This window comes from Schistosoma haematobium, chromosome 2, assembly GCF_000699445.3.
Source record: "Schistosoma haematobium chromosome 2, whole genome shotgun sequence".
In the NCBI taxonomy this organism is placed as follows: Eukaryota; Metazoa; Platyhelminthes; class Trematoda; order Strigeidida; family Schistosomatidae; genus Schistosoma; species Schistosoma haematobium.
Window position 1 is genome coordinate 180,558 of NC_067197.1, and position 17,664 is coordinate 198,221.

General features: G+C 38.5%; 1 protein-coding gene across 1 annotated transcript in view; it reads left to right on the forward strand.

Annotated features, from left to right (window-relative positions):
* The window catches only part of RPL19_1 (60S ribosomal protein L19), a 29,628-nt gene that overhangs the window by 9,109 nt on the left and 2,855 nt on the right, over positions 1-17,664 (forward strand). The window contains exons 4-6 of the mRNA XM_051214063.1: positions 8,363-10,343; positions 13,499-14,348; positions 16,826-16,952. Coding sequence (XP_051067184.1) covers positions 14,143-14,348; positions 16,826-16,952 — 333 coding nt within the window. The 5' untranslated portion in view covers positions 8,363-10,343; positions 13,499-14,142. The remainder of the gene's footprint in view (positions 1-8,362; positions 10,344-13,498; positions 14,349-16,825; positions 16,953-17,664) is intronic.

Here is a 17,664-nt window from a genome sequence, read left to right on the forward strand (position 1 = left end):
ATTGGATTAGTGTTGGTCTTGACGACCTGGGAGCGTGACCGCAGAGCTCAAGGGACAACTGCTTGAGGCCGGTCGCGCACGGCTTTTGTGGGAGGTTTTTGACGTGTTAGCTCCGTTCTTCAAAGGGCCTTACAGCCGGAGACGGAAATCCGTGAGGTAAGGTGAGGTGTGACATTTTTAGGGTCGACCTTTTCTAACCCCACCCCTCCTTGTGGGAAGGCAGCATCGCTGTCATGCTGGATGTCCGAGGGAAACACCTTACTGCTGTCACACCCCTCTACAGTCAGCAGTACGACTTCGCCCTCAGACCTTGAGTTGCTGCTTTTAGTCTTACCGTTCACCAATCGACCTGCCTGGCATGGTAGAACCTGCAGGAACATATGTTCCAGCCAATATAACTCGGTTGGGTCATCACGATAGGCAAGCCCGATCACCGCGTCAAGGTAGCAGCTTCGATCGGGAGAATGTTGCTTCAGGATTGGGTTACATCGACACCCGAACTAGTGTTAGGGAGTGAAGTAGTTGAGTGTGTCGACAGCTTCACTTATCTTGGAAGTCTCATCAGCCCTTGTGGTTTGGTGTGTGACGAAATCTCAGCACGGATACAGAAGGCTTGACTAGCTTTTGCCAACTTGCGTCATTTATGGCGTAGGCGACATATCCGTCTATCAACCAAAGGACGTGTTTACTGCGCAGCAGTTCGTTCCGTCCTACTTTATGGCAGTGAAACATGGCCGGTAAGAGTAGAGGATATCCGTAGGCTACTAGTATTTGATCATAGGTGTCTTCGAAACATTGCTCGTATATCATGGGACCATCGAGTAAGTAACACAGTTGTTAGGAAACGGGTACTAGGTAAGGATGGCAAATCAATTGATGAAGTAGTGAAACTTCATCAGTTGAGATGGCTGGGACACGTGTTACGTATGCCCAACGACCGACTGCCTCGACGTGCTATGTTCAGTGGTATAGGAGTAGGTTGGAAGAAAGCTAGGGGCGGCCAAACCAAAACATGGCACAAGTCCATGAAGTCACTGACAAGTGGACTGAGTCATGTTGGTAGGTGTAGACTACCTGGTTGGGGACCACGAGGTGATAGCAACCGATGGTTAGAGACCCTGAATGACATGGCTCAAAATCGTTTGCAATGGCGCAGGTGCATCCACTCTCTGTGTTCTCCCAAATTCTAATCTTCTGAATTCTTCATGTCCCTTTTTCCTCTTTCCAAATTTATTTCACTGGGTTATACTCTTTAAATAACATCTCCAAACCCTAATCTTCCCGATTACTGCTTATACTCTTATTACCTCTACCACTATGGGGTTTGAATCGACAACTGCATCTCTGTGCTAATGTGGTGTGGCAACTCGAACTGATGTACGTACGTACGAAGTTCTACGTTTACTGACTGATTGACTGACTGATGCTGCTACCTAGATGCAGGAACTTCTCGACTACTTCTATCTGCTCACTACTCAGGGTGAGTACATAATCAGGGTTCTGCTAGTCTTGTAGAATTTGCACTTGGAAGGTGCAAAGCACATAGCGTACCTACGGGCATTGATTGTCAACTGATTAAGTGCGGATTGCATGCCTTGAGCATTATCACACAGTAAGACAATATCATACATATACTCAAGGTTGATAAGTCTTTCTCCAGACAACAGATCCATACCGCCACTGCTTACATCCACCAGGGCTGTTTCCAGAATGTCGTCGATGGCAAAGTTGAAGAGGAATGGTGAGATTGGGCAACCCTGTCTAACCCCACTGCTCGAGTAGAACAATGGAGAGAGGTGGTTGTATGCCCTCTCTCTGCCTGAGGTGTTTGTTTATAGGGCTTTTAGGATGCTAATAAACCTCAGGCACACTCTTCTTCAATGGACAATCCCAGAGAACAGTCCTGTCCAACGAATCGAAGGCAGCCCTGATGTCAAGAAATACTACGATTGTTGGCCTTTGAAAAGTATGGCGGTGTTCTAACATTTGGCGGAGGGTGAAGATATGATCAATTCATCCTCGACCAGAACGAAACAGCCTGCTCCTCGCGAGTAAATCTTTCTCGGGTTTTGAACAACCTACGAAGTATGACGGAAGCCAATGGCTTGGACGCAATCGGAAGTAGACTTATCACCCGATAGTTGTTACAGGAACGACGTGAACTCTTTTTGAAGATAGGGACAACTATCGACTCATTCCATGACGTTGGAACATTCTCTAGTTCCCAGACCTTTGTAAACAACGTCGTCAGTCCCTTAGTCAGAAAGTCACCACGATCTTTAAAAAGGGCCGGAGGTAAGTCATCTGGGCCAGGTGATTTGTAGCGTTTCAAGAGTTGGAGTTCCTTGCGGACTTCCTCCTCATTTGGTGGATCAGTCGTCACAGGCCATGGAGGGCAGGATAATCTGATCGGTATTGCCGAAGCAGCAAGCTGCCATTCGAAGAACTCTTCCCATAGTACAAGACGCCGATGGATGTTAGTGACTAACATCTCGTCATCCTCACAGATTGTTTTGCTCACACAAGACTTCTTGCTGCCAGTGGCTCGGATGAGTTGGAAGAGCTTCCGGTAATTACCAGATGCAGCTGCTGCTTCCAGCTCATTAGCACGCTCCGACCACCAGGCTTCTCAGTCCTTACGCAAGCTTTGCCCGATTTCATTACGTAACATCCTTCGTTTGTGGTCAAACTCACGGTCACTCGGAGTAGACCGAAGGGTCTCGATGAGTTGTAAGGAGCCTGAGGGGACCCAGTGCTTATAAGCGGGACGTTTCGCGAAGCCGCCAACGGCTATACTCGTCATTTCCATGGCGTCATGCAGCTGCCATCAATACTCATATATACTTTTCGGTGGGATGGTAACTAACCTAGAACCTAGCTCGATTTGATACTTAGTTGCAACAGAAGCTGCAATCAATTTACTGACATCAATCCTTTGGTGACGGTCACTTCGTTGGCCACTGAAAAGTAAGATTGGCACATACCAGGGCATGATCAGAGTCCAGATAGGTACTCTGAAAAGTGACAGTTTTGTACACAACCACGACAGCAGTGGGTGATCGCGATGTGATCAATCTGAGTCCAGGCTTGAGATGCAGAGGGAGGACGCCAAGTGGCACATCGTCGATGACTGTGCCGAGAGTTAGTGCTAGCCAGAAACAGGTTGTGGTCTGTGCACATTTGCGGTAGACGGTCTCCGTTGTCTAACCAAGAAGTCCCCATCGGCCACCTAAACGACTCTCTTCTGTGCCTAGACGCCCAACCTGATCGTTCGAGTCTCCGGCTTGTACTGCAATATCTGTCGAACTCACTTTCTGGAGAAGAACAGTTAACTGGTAGTAAAATTCATCTTTGATCGCATCGGGGATGCAACCTGTCGGGGCATAGGCGGAGATGGCGAAGAGACATCGTTTCTCACGCCGATTTCTCAATTCGATGTAACTTTCTAATCTAACAGCACATAACCGACTGTTAATGGGGATCCAATCGATTAGTGCTGCCTCACCTCTAGCGTTTAGTGCGACACCAACGCCACAGGGTCCCCGGATAAGCGCATGTAAAATAAGCCTTTTGAAGCGACTGATGGAGAGCGAATTTGTAGTACTGTACTAGTCTGGAATATAGCGGACCTCGATATTAAGACCTTCTAAAGACATAACCAGTCCTATCTGTTGTCCGATCTGCATTTGTGTGCGAACGTTGAAGGCAGCCAGTTTGAATGGTGTACGTGGTTTCAGAAAAACTGTCTCAGTATTCGTATTTGGTGGTGGCATTCAATTATCGACCAGTCACTGACTCGAGATCATTTTGATAGAACAGAGTTTCCACCATAGGTGAGCTGCTGTATAAGTCGAAAAATAAGGGTACACAAAGTGGGAATAAAAGAGAGTGAATGAGTGACGTGGTAAATAATAATAATGTGAATTGTTTGACTGTTAATCGAAGCAACAATAGTATTTACCGTAAGTATCGTCATTTAATTCTGTTTGTGTGTGAGCTGTGATACTGCTCAGGTGCTCAGACGGAAGTAGGTGGTTTTCTTAGGGAGCCACACTCGGAGCCTTTGGCCTAAAGGTCCGACCCACAAGGCAGTGGGGCATCGTGAGGAGATGCGGTCCCATGGTAGCCGGTGACCAACAATTAGTTCATACGCCATTTGTACCTTCAGGATACTGTAGCCCATGTGCACCATTGGTTTGGAGTCAGGGTTTCCCAACTCCCCTAAGTGAACCCTCCATGTCCACCAACCCGGTCAAGGCACCAGACATTCGCTTTCCGTCCTCTCAATTTCGTAAGCAACAGCAATGTCACGAGGAGGCAGTGAGTAGGACTTCCCTGGTAGAGGCTGTATACACGTGGCCGTGTAAGAGCATTTCGAGAGGGAGGGCGGGCCCTCCCACTCTCGGCCGTATCAGGGCATTTGGGCGCATAGGTATTCAATCGCTGAAAATCGTAAATACAGTATTTGGTAAAAATTTGAATGGACAACGCTTGTAGAGATAAATTAATGTAACCAATTCAAATCTCAGTCTAGAGTAAACATTAACACGACGCTCCATCATTCGTGGGATACGTTACATCAACATAGTTTTCAAGGTCTGATATCGATAACGTATCCTTCCATCCTAGCGTTTTATCAGAAATATCACATTGAAACAAAACAGTTGACGAATATTACCTGGACATGATAAAAGTCCTCGTGAGATGTTATAAAATAATTTAGATTGCTGATGTTTTTTAATTGAACAACCATTAAAAGCAGTTGTGTTAGTCATACGCAATGCAAAATTTGGAATACGTGTACATCGGCTCAAGCCGCTAAACCCTATTAATATAGCGAGATGGGATTGTTAGGGAGAATCCCAGATAAGTAGATTCAGTAAAAGTATCAGTGGAGATAGGAAAGATTAGTCATCGAAGATACGAGTCGAGAAGAGTATATGGATTGACGGAATAAAAGTATGAAGGGAATTATATGATAATTTAGCAACTTAAAATCTTTAAGAAGACAGTGAATTTACATGCTCCGTTGTGAACTGTTTCAAGCCACCATCCAGTCTGAACATTAGCTAAGGCAATCGCGCAGACCTCAACCAGGTAGTATAGCTTAGTTCAATAATTAATGTCTTCATGGACTGATACCAAAAACCATGGCGTACTCAGCACCTCACTTGCCATATAAACCGCGAACTGAACAATATTCACAAACCTATGCAAATGATATTTTGCTTGAATGCTTAGGGTTTAATTAATAAACTGATATGAAGTTTGTAGCCTAACATTTTACTACTAGGAGTCTGTTAGTAGTGGGGAATTTATTAGTTCGAAATTCTATGATCGAAGTCAGTTCGACTTGTGTCAAAAAACATACATCTGCAATTTTGACGGTTAAGTCTAAATCATCCAAAGACTTTGTAGCTATACTATACGGGTCATCATAGGCCGACTGGTAACACTAATCCGTCACGTTGTAGTAAACCTGATAAACAAGGTTGTCTATCTTAGCAAACATCTATTTTCGACATTAGGGTGCGCACTTTTGGCCTAGAAAATAAACGTAATACACATTGTCTTTAGATGGTGGTTGGAGGTAGTCAACAGGAAACCCTGGACCCGGGTTTCGTGCTACTTGGCACTCGTCAGCAAGGTGTACCTGTAATCTTGAGGGAACTGGTGCTCCCCGCAGCATATTCTTTGTGAAATGATCTTTAGAGGTTATATTTATTTAATGCTTACGTTTATCAAAACTGATCAGAAACTGTCTTTTTGTACCATCACACATTGAATATTCCATGTTATGAAAGCAAAGTTACACGAAGTATTTACTACTTCCGAATCCAGATTATATCTGAAACATCAACATCAGATAAGAATTCATTTGAAATAACCTTCCAACTAAAATGATTTCATGATTGATGCAAGAAACCATAGACATACTAGTGTTTATTACTATTGTCTCAGAACCAGATACATTGATCTCTCAAAGGAATAATGAATGTTCGCAATGAATTAGATCTGCTTCAAGACAATAAAAATCGATTTAAATACTTAAAAAAGAAAACCATCGAAATATAGTATAGGGTTGAAGTAACAGAGATGTTCAAATAACTTTGTGAATTTCAGGCTATGAATAGATAACAAGTATAAATCAAAAGTATTTCTAATTTCAAACGAACTCTGATTTATACAAAATAGGGTAGAAACTGCTACTCAGACTACATCATATTCAAGATATTATAAGGTCATAATTTAATTGTTATCTCTTCAAATTTAAATTAGTCCGTTTGATAAATTTGGATAGTATAGTAAGAAAACGAAGATTATCCGAACTATATGATATTTGAGCACAAAACATTTTGAACAATCTGACCACACATATATCTATTAAGAACACATATATACAGAAGTAAGGGGTCATCTAGACAAATATAGGGTAAGAGGAGACAAAGATAAACTAATCACGCCTGTTTGAGGTGAGAACAAACTTTTTGAATAAATAACAGGGGTTTGAATTTTCGTATGGCTAGGGCTCCGTTTGACTACAGTATATTGTTGTGACTTTAAGCTCGGCTAATTATTACGTGGCTTATTCACCAATCGGCATACGACCTATGCAATTTTAGCACTGTGCCAAACCAATGGCTTGCGACCGGCATGAGCAACCTAGCGTGCTTATTGGTCCTTTGTACTCCTAGCCCTGCTATTTGAGCCCAGAACATCAATAATAGCTCCCATTATGTGAACCATTTATTTCAAACATACTTGGTCTATATACAAGTATAAAAAGACCATATATCATAAAATAGGAAAAAAAACATTTGTGCAAGATCAAGCCAGAAAGTGGCTGTGAACGTGGTGGATTGTAATAAATAAACTGGACATAACTTAAGAACAGTAAATGGTCTAACAATAATAATAATAATAGGTCAAAGTGAAGCTTATAATAAGAGGAATTTAGATATACACAATCTAGTTACTGAATAGTTGTACAATAAGAAAGAAAAATATTAGTCCATTAATATATCTCAGAAGTTTCTCATAATTTGCTGTTCACTAGGATAGAGCATATACGCCTTTTAATACTGGTACAACACAACAAAAGCTGTATTAAGATAAATCTTATGACCTGTTTCAGCTTTATGTTTGGAAATAGAGGGTAATAGATGTATATCACCTGCTCTTATTGGGTCATTTGGTATTATTTGCCTTTTCAACCTTTTAGGTACATATTCAGACACCCTAATTTGGGGATCACGATTACTCCTCTCTATGTATGTATGGTCACACATGTTTAAAATGGTAAACACAGTGGGATGCAATGTAATCGTTTTAATATCTTTTAAGTTTCTGATGAAGCATGGACCTTGTTTTTTCTTTGCTGTGTAGTACGTTTTGTTAATAACTGATTTGAGTCTTTGTTTCAAAAAAAAAGCTCACCTCTAAACAGTCAGGTGACAGACTTTTTTATGCCAAAGCTATAGTAGGTCTCACTATATTATAACCTTTCTATTGATTTATGAATTTTACAGGATAACCATTTCCCATCAATATTTTGTTCAACAACCTAACGTTGTCATCAGTAGCGTTGTTTATACAAATACGATCAATTCTGTTAAATAGGCCCCTTATCAAACCCCGTTTGTATTGCACCGAACAACAACTTTTGCAACTAAGTTACTGACCTGTCCAAGTTAGCTTTTCAAAAATGAATCGTTTCATTAAACGATCTCGTCTACTTATAAGTATGTCTAAGAAAGGAAGCTGGTTGTTCTTCTCTTCTTCATATGAAAGACTAATGTGGTTTTATAGTGTTAGGTTTATTCAATAAACAATCCATATCCTCCTTTCACAGATAACTAAGATATCATCCACATATCCCTTATAAAGAGATATACTTTCGATTAGGTCTTCAGCTAGATTTTCAACATGTGCTATGAACACATCTGCTAATAATGGTCTTAACGGGCTACCCGTAGCAACTCCATCGATTTGGTGAAAGTATTCACCTTCAAATGTGAACTGAACTTTGTCAGTGCATAATAATGACAAGTCTTTGAGAATTTTTAAAGGAACAGGTAATGTAAGGTTGTTCAAAGATACATAGTCACATAAAATATTGATAGTCTTTTTTAAAGGTACATTTGTGAACAAGGTATTCATTCCGAAAAACACAATATCTTGCCCTTGATATTAATATAAACTGAATAACCGACCAATTCAAAGGAATCCTTCAGAGAATACTTACATAAATGCCTTCGAATAGGATCTAATGATTCTGTTGTCCACTTAACTAGTTTATATGTAATTGATCGACTAATTGATAAAATTGGGTGTAAAAGAATGTTTTATTTATGAATTTTAGGTAATCCACGTAAATGAGGAAGATTTGGAAGATGTAAAAACCTTTACATATTTGGGAAGCATCATTGATGTACATGGTGGATCTGATGCAGATGTGAAGGCGCGGATCGGTAAAGCAAGAGCAGCATATTTACAACTGAAGAACATCTGGAACTCAAAACAACTGTCAATCAACACCAAGGTCAGGATTTTCAATACAAATGTCAAGACAGTTCTACTGTATGGGGCAGAAACCTGGAGAACTACGAAAGCCATCATCCAGAAAATACAGGTGTTTATTAACAGTTGTCTACGCAAAATACTTCGGATCCGTTGGTCGGACACTATTAGTAACAACGTACTGTGTGAGAGAACAAACCAGATTCCAGCGGAGGAAGAAATCAGGAAGAAGCGCTGGAAGTGAATAGGACGCACATTGAGTAAAGCACCCAACTGTGTCACAAGACAAGCCCTCACATGGAATCCTCAAGGCCAAAGGAAAAGAGGAAAACCAAAGTGCACATTACGCCGAGAAATGGAGATAGACATGAGAAAAATGAACAAGAATTGGATGGAACTAGAGAAGGAGGCCCAGAACTGGATGGGTTGGAGAATGCTATTCGGCAGACTATGCTCCATCAGTAGTAACAGGCATAAGTAAGTAAGTAAGGATGTAAATGAGGATATTCAAGAACCATGAGTTTTATAAAATTAAATTCCTCTTTATCAGTAACATTCACGTGTAGCAGTTTTACTAGATTTCAGTTGATTCTTTTTCAGATTCCTAATACTTTCAAATTTGACTTACTTCTTACTTACTTACGTCTGTTACTACTCGTAAAGGAGTATAGGCAAACCACCAACATCCTCCAACGAACCCTGTCCAAAGCAATCCTTCCCAACTCCTTCCAGTTCCTATTCATCATTTTCATATCTGATTCTATTTCCCGACGTAATGTGTTCTTTGGCCTTCCACTTTTCCGTCTTCCTTCAGGATTCCAAGTTAGGACTTGCCTCGTGATGCAGTTTGATGATTTGCGTAATGTATGTCCTATCTATTTCCATCGTCTTTTCCTAATTTCCTCTTCAGATGGAAGCTGGTTTGTTCTCTCCCACAGTAGCCTGTTGTTGCTGATGGTATCCGGCGAATGGATGTTGAATATCTTGTGTAGACAACCAATTATACATACTTATACCTTCTTGATGGCGTTTGTAGTAGTTTTTTCAAGTTTCAGCTCCGTACAGTAGAACTAACTATCTTGAAGTTGGTATTGAAGATTGTGACTTTGATGTTAGTTGAAAGTTGTTTTTAGTTCCATATGTTCTTCAATTGTACGAATGTGGTCCTTGCTTTGCCAATCCTCGCCTTCACATCTGCATCTGAACCTCCTTGTTCATCGATGATGCTTCCTAGGTATGTGAAGGATTTTAAATCTTCCAGAGTTTCGCCATCAAGAGTGATTGGATTGCTGTTCTCCGTGTTGTATTTGAGGACGTTGGTTTTCCCCTAGTGTATGCTGAGGCTTACTGATGCAGAGACTGCTACTACACTGGCTGTCTTTATCTGCATTTGTTCGTGTGTATGCGATAGGATGGCTGGGTCATCTGAGAATTCCAAATCGTCTAACTGATTCTGAGCTGTCCATTGTATTCCGTGTTTTCCTTCAGATGTTGAGGTCTTCATAATCCAGTTGACCACCAGAAGAAAGAGGAAGTGAGAGAGTAAACAGCCTTAGCTGACTCTGGTCCTTAATTGGAATGTATCTGTCAACTGTCCTCCATGCACGGTTACCAGAAAAATAATTCAAATTTGACATCAGGCATAAATTTACTATCGTCATTGAGGATAAATAAATATATCATCTCTTCTTTTTATGAGTGAATCAACATTGAAAAACAAACGAACAAACGAAGGAAACTATTTGATTCATTAAAAAAGAAAAAAAAGAGAAAACGTTTCAGTGAAGACAACTTGAAGAGATCTTCAACTTCATATGTGATAGGTAAATGGGTATCCTTTCATACTAATGATCGTTTGTTGAAGTTTTGGTTATTATTTAATATTTAATATATAAAAAAAGCAATTGTATTTTCAGTATGGTGAATTAGTTGTGTTTCATTACTTAAGAAACAACTCCACCTGGAGTTCCTCTGGGGGCTACTGCCGGTTCCAAGCCTGGATAAAGGAGGAGGGTTGGGCATGGAGTTAGCGATCCTATCCCATAGGAAACTAACTCGCTAAACAAAAGGCTAACCAGAAATTAAGAAACAGTTTAAAATTATGAAAAAATTCATATAAAATATGAACAAATAAAAGATGAAATTACAACAATTAGTCAAAGGCTTGACGACTAATCAATGGTTATAGATTATTGTTTAGATACTAACCATGGTGATAGCTTTCAATAGTCCAGTGAATCATTAATCATTGAATTCAAAGACAACCCATTGTGACTACATTCCAAAATTGTTATGAAATTCAAAACTTCATTTGTGATGTGTTACATCCCGATAAGAATAATGAATGGTAACGTTTGAGATCCATTCATATTTATTTATTTATTTGAACACATAAATATTGGTACAAGAGAGCGCCAATATATATGCGCCACACAAAACAATGAGAATGCGAAGAGAAATAGAAAAAAAACTAAGGAGCGCAAAAGAAAAAGAGAACAATAACGAAGAGATTGGTGTAAGGTAGTGTGGTAGTAACGAGGTACAATCAGAAGAAATCTTTCAGGTAAGGGAGACACAACCACTTTTTATGAAGAAAGTAAAAGAAGGTTACAGCAGGATCGCCACTGGCTTCTATTCTGAGACATATCTGATAACGTCTCTAGCCACTGTGTAGCACCATCTCTCGGACCCCAACCAGGGAGTCGTGAAGAGCCGACAGAAGCCAGTCCTTTGCAGCTTTCTTTCATGCCACGACACCATCCATTCATGGACCAATACTAAACGTATATTTTTATCATATAATTGTTAAGTAACTAAACTATCCATATTCGTGTTCCTCTTATTATGAGCTTTATTTTGACCTATGCACTATTATTATACGATTTACTATTCTTGAATTATGCCTTGTCAATCAGTTACTATCTCCCTCATTCACAGCCACATCTGGCTAATTCTTGTACAAATGTTGTTTCATATTTTATTGGTACGTTGTGGTCTGTTTGATTGGTATATAAACTCAGCATGTTTGAAATATTAGAATTCATATTGCAGAGGCTGGGATTGGTGTTTTGGACTTAACTGGCTGGGCTAGACAGAAATCAGGACTGATAAACATTCTAGACTGTTCGTACGGGTTTTACGCGCATTTGGTCTGATCGATATTTCGCTGCTTCTGATTTGCGGCTCTGGGCTATAACACAATATTTCGATAGTTTGACTAGATGAACATTCATTACTGTATGAAAGCCAAAGTGTTTTTAAACGATATACAAATATAAAGATTAGTCTTATGAGTTGAAGTTTCAACATAACTGCTGGATGATAGTCGAAGTAACTACAAACATGCTTCACCGTCTATTCAAGAATTTTTGGAAGGAGGTACAAGTGCCGATATACTGGAAAGAAGGACACCTCATCAAAATTCCAAAGAAAGGAGACCTCAGCAAATGTGAAAACTACAAAGGCATCACACTACTGTCAATACCAGGGAAAGTCTTTAACAGAGTGTTGCTGAACCGGATAAAAGAAGCAGTAGACGCCCAACTTCGAGATCAACAAGCTGGATTCCGTAAGGATCGGTCGTGCACAGACCAAATTGCGAAACTACGGATCATCGTCGTACAATCGATTGAGTGGAACTCGTCACTGTACATCAACTTCATTGATTACGAAAAGGCATTCGACAGTGTAGATAGGGGAACATTCTGGTAACTTCTTCGACACTACGGAGTTCCTGAGAAGATTGTCAATATTATCCGGAACTCATACAACGGACTGCAGTGCAAGGTCGTGCATGATGGACAGCTGACAGATGCATTCCAATTAAGGACCGGAGTCAGATAAGGCTGTCCACTGTCTCCCTTCCCCTTTCTTCTGGTGGTCGACTGGGTTATGAGGACCTCAACATCTGTAGGAAAACACGGAATACAATGGACAGCTCAGAATCAATTAGACGAGGACCGCATTCGTACAATTGAAGAACATATGGAACTAAAAACAACTTTCAACTAACATCAAAGTCACAATCTTCAATACCAACTTCAAGATAGTTAGTTCTACTGTACGGAGCTGAAACTTGAAAAAACTACTACAAACGCCATCAAGAAGGTATAAGTATGTATAATTGGTTGTCTACACAAGATATTCAACATCCATTCGCCGGATACCATCAGCAACAACAGGCTACTGTGGGAGAGAACAAACCAGCTTCCAGCTGAAGAGGAAATTAGGAAAAGACGATGGAAATAGATAGGACATACATTACGCAAATCATCAAACTGCATCACGAGGCAAGTCCTAACTTGGAATCCTGAAGGAAGACGGAAAAGTGGAAGGCCAAAGAACACATTACGTCGGGAAATAGAATCAGATATGAAAATGATGAATAGGAACTGGAAGGAGTTGGGAAGGATTGCTTTGGACAGGGTTCGTTGGAGGATGTTGGTGGTTTGCCTATACTCCTTTACGAGTAGTAGCAGGCGTATGTAAGTAAGTTTGTTAAAGAATTCCCTATTTAACCACGATTATTTTTTCATAGGTGATATTTATGAGTGATTTCTTAAACATTTATTAACTATTTGAACGAATATTTCAATATTCCCTGTAGATTCTAATAGTCTGTAATTGTCTCCAATTACTTAGTTGATGACCACATTAGAGTTTAAAGCTATAGATACCAGATATCAACATCACTGTGAATATCAATATTTCGATAAAGGTAAAACTAAATGAAATGCCTGAATTAGAATACCTGCAATGAAAGAATAAAGAAATAAGTAGCAAAATCTTTTGTTTTAAATTAAAATTAAATAAATATCATATACTTAATTGGTTTTTATATTTTACCCCCCCACTTTACAGTTTATTCATACTACATATATATATATATATATATATATATATATATATATATATATATTATAGCTTAGTGTTGTTGTGAATATATTTCTTCTATGTTTCCTGTCTTTTTTTTGTACAGTCCTACTTGACGACAACAATAATTTATGACTACCAGTAATTAGAATTATGATTTCTTTAATGGGAATAAAAAAACTCACAAGAACTGAGGGTTCTTACACCATTCTTACACCATTTCAGTAATATGTTTGTGTACACTTTTTATACCGAGAAAACATACAAACAAACAAACATGCTAATAACTTATTCAATAATGTTGACAAATCGGATTATGATTTACACGATTATTTTCGTTATTAATGACTTATTTACTTATGCTTGTTACTCCCAATGGAGGATAGACCCGCCGACCAGCATTCTTTAACAAACTTTATCCTGGATATTCTATTATAGTTCTATTCAATGATTGTTCATTCTTCTTCTCATGTTTGTCTGTTTCTATTCCTCGATGTAATGTGTTCTTTGGTCTTCTTCTTCTTCTTCTTCGTTAATAATAATAATCATAATTTATAGCTGTCAAATTAGACAAACAAAAGAAAAAAACTTTAACTAAAGTGAATATATATATAATACGAATTTATTTTTCCCGGCTATAAAATTGAACGAATTTTCACGGGAAAACAAACTTTATTTTACGTCTGCATATTTTAACATTATTCTTATTATTTACAATAGAAGATTAGTTTTATTAAGATAATCATTAATATGAAGTATAGAATAAATGAATTTGATAGGAAAATGAATTTAACATTGAATATACTACTGATTATGATTATGATGATAATAAGGAATAATGATTCAACATTAATTAAGCATAAAACATTAATAAATAAAATAGATGGTAGTAATATGGAAATTGTATGTATATTGGATCATGATAATTATTGTACAGAACATCATGTGGGATTTTTGTAAGTTTATTGATTGTTCCAATGAACTTTATTTGATGAATACCTTATAATCTCATTTAAGTTGCTCTTGTTTACAGAATTACTCTTGAATATGTTTTATTTTTGTTGGTTTGAACACATAAATATTGGTATAAGGGGGGGGGAGGGCATCAAATATATATGCGCTACACCTTATTTGGTGGTAGCACTCATTTTTCAACCAGTCAGTAACTCGAGATCATTTTGATAGAACAGAGTTTCCACCATAGGTGAGCTGCTGTATAAGTCGAAAAATAAGGGTACACAAAGTGGGAATAAAAGAGAGTGAATGAGTGACGTGGTAAATAATAATAATGTGAATTGTTTGACTGTTAATCGAAGCAACAATAGTATTTACCGTAAGTATCGTCATTTAATTCTGTTTGTGTGTGAGCTGTGATACTGCTCAGGTGCTCAGACGGAAGTAGGTGGTTTTCTTAGGGAGCCACACTCGGAGCCTTTGGCCTAAAGGTCCGACCCACAAGGCAGTGGGGCATCGTGAGGAGATGCGGTCCCATGGTAGCCGGTGACCAACAATTAGTTCATACGCCATTTGTACCTTCAGGATACTGTAGCCCATGTGCACCATTGGTTTGAGATCCGGTTGAAACGTCGAGCATTCGCTTTCCGTCCTCTCAATTTCGTAAGCAACAGCAATGTCACGAGGAGGCAGTGAGTAGGACTTCCCTGGTAGAGGCTGTATACACGTGGCCGTGTAAAAGCATTTCTAGAGGGGGAGCGGGCCCACCCCATTCTCAGCCATACCAGGGCATTTGGGGGCCATAGAAGGACAGAAATGAAAGGTGATTTATGTGAAATCCTACTTCTAGTCAAGTTGAAAGTTGCCAAATTCTTTCCGTGTACATAAGTTTCATCTCAGAGATAGAAAAACTATTTAAAAAAAAACACTTCATTTCTCTGAATGTATTAACATTTTGTATTATCAAATAGTTCTTAAGATAACCAAGTTCATCACATCCAAGTTTTGATCATTTGTAATTCAATAATATCATCATATTCATGTGTATGTCAATTTCTAATAGACAATTTGAATCTATACTTATACAATATAATTATATCTCAGAAAATTGTTGAAAATCACTCTTCAGTGTACTGAACGCTCCAACCACGCCTTTAAAGACTTTAAGAATGATTCAAGGTGAAGACGATCATCTAGACCCATTAGTGATCATAACATTCGATGTGAAGAATCATATACGATTTCCAATAACTGATAAATTTTTTTAATTTTGCAAAAATCACATAACGACACAATTCCAATCAAATGCAATACATTAAGAGAGTTGAAAAATGTTGGCTTTTCAAGATTGCTATGTATGTTTAGAATAGTGGATATGGAGATTTGAGAAGTGGAGTGTTATAAATCAATGTTATTTGACAAATACTACACTTTATTTATTGTAACATTTCTTAATTAAAGATTTTTTATGATTTCATATTCACAAATAGAGACGTAATTACATATATCACTCCTATTAGAACAAATAGTTTTCTATGTTGAAAATGATGGTTAATTTGTTGATTGATCCTTTAAAGGAGAAGAACAACAAGATTGAAGGTAATGAAGATTTCTTAGATTACTTACTTACTTATGCCTGTTACTACTCGTAAAGGAGTATAGGCAAACCACCAACATCCTCCAACGAACCCTGTCCAAAGCAATCCTTCCCAACTCCTTCCAGTTCCTATTCATCATTTTCATATCTGATTCTATTTCCCGACGTAATGTGTTCTTTGGCCTTCCACTTTTCCGTCTTCCTTCAGGATTCCAAGTTAGGACTTGCCTCGTGATGCAGTTTGATGATTTGCGTAATGTATGTCCTATCTATTTCCATCGTCTTTTCCTAATTTCCTCTTCAGATGGAAGCTGGTTTGTTCTCTCCCACAGTAGCCTGTTGTTGCTGATGGTATCCGGCGAATGGATGTTGAATATCTTGTGTAGACAACCAATTATACATACTTATACCTTCTTGATGGCGTTTGTAGTAGTTTTTTCAAGTTTCAGCTCCGTACAGTAGAACTAACTATCTTGAAGTTGGTATTGAAGATTGTGACTTTGATGTTAGTTGAAAGTTGTTTTTAGTTCCATATGTTCTTCAATTGTACGAATGTGGTCCTTGCTTTGCCAATCCTCGCCTTCACATCTGCATCTGAACCTCCTTGTTCATCGATGATGCTTCCTAGGTATGTGAAGGATTTTAAATCTTCCAGAGTTTCGCCATCAAGAGTGATTGGATTGCTGTTCTCCGTGTTGTATTTGAGGACGTTGGTTTTCCCCAAGTGTATGTTGAGGTCTACTGATTCAAAGATTGCTGATTTCTTAAATGTTTCATAGAAATCTTACTTATCTTTTCTTAATCAATAAAAGATGATATTGAAGTGTTATTGAAAACATATTTCTAACGAATTATTGATTTTTTCTTCTTAAAATCATATAGATTTCATGATGGTTGCCGTAAATGTATGTGTAAAATAGATGGAGCTTATTGTACAAGTAAAGGATGTATGTATTATCAATTAACTGAAACAAATCCTGAAGATTATTGTAGAAAATTAGTTGAAATGGTAAATTACATGGATTATTGATTTTCAATGTTTATTTATGATTTGTTTAATCGTTTGTTGAAAGAGAAAAAACAATGTTCTGATGATAATAAAGATTTACTGAGTATTTTAAAATATGAAATCCTGTCGACATTCTTAACGGTATTCTTGTATGATGTCGTCTAATATTTTCATAACTAATGAATATCAAGTTTTATAAGACTAAGTTCTAACTGTAGTCCTATGTAGTCGGTTTATGATGATCTCCAAGAGGTGGATTTAAATTTGAATAGTTGAGATCATGAGTCAATGGAAGCTAGACCATTATAGAAAACATTGAAGCATTGGACAACCGTTTCATACTATTGTGGGACTCTTCAGTAGTGAACAACCACGAACCCACCGAGCAGGATTCGAACCCAGGACCTATCACTCTCGCGCTCGAGCGCTTGATCATTAGACGACTAAGCCAGCTAGCATCCAACGGTATTAATGTCTAACTTCAACTAATCCACAGAATCGAGCGACACATCAACCATAGTCATTAGTGAGTTAATATCTCACAATAGACCCGATTGAACTTCACTAGTTACCACTTCTCAATAGAACTGATAGACAAAGAATAAAAAAATATTCAACAAATCATCATAATCAGACATGTGTGTTTCCAAATGAATTGCAGTCAATCGAATGGTTAACGTCGGAAATGCATACCAGTGGGCATCCACATAAT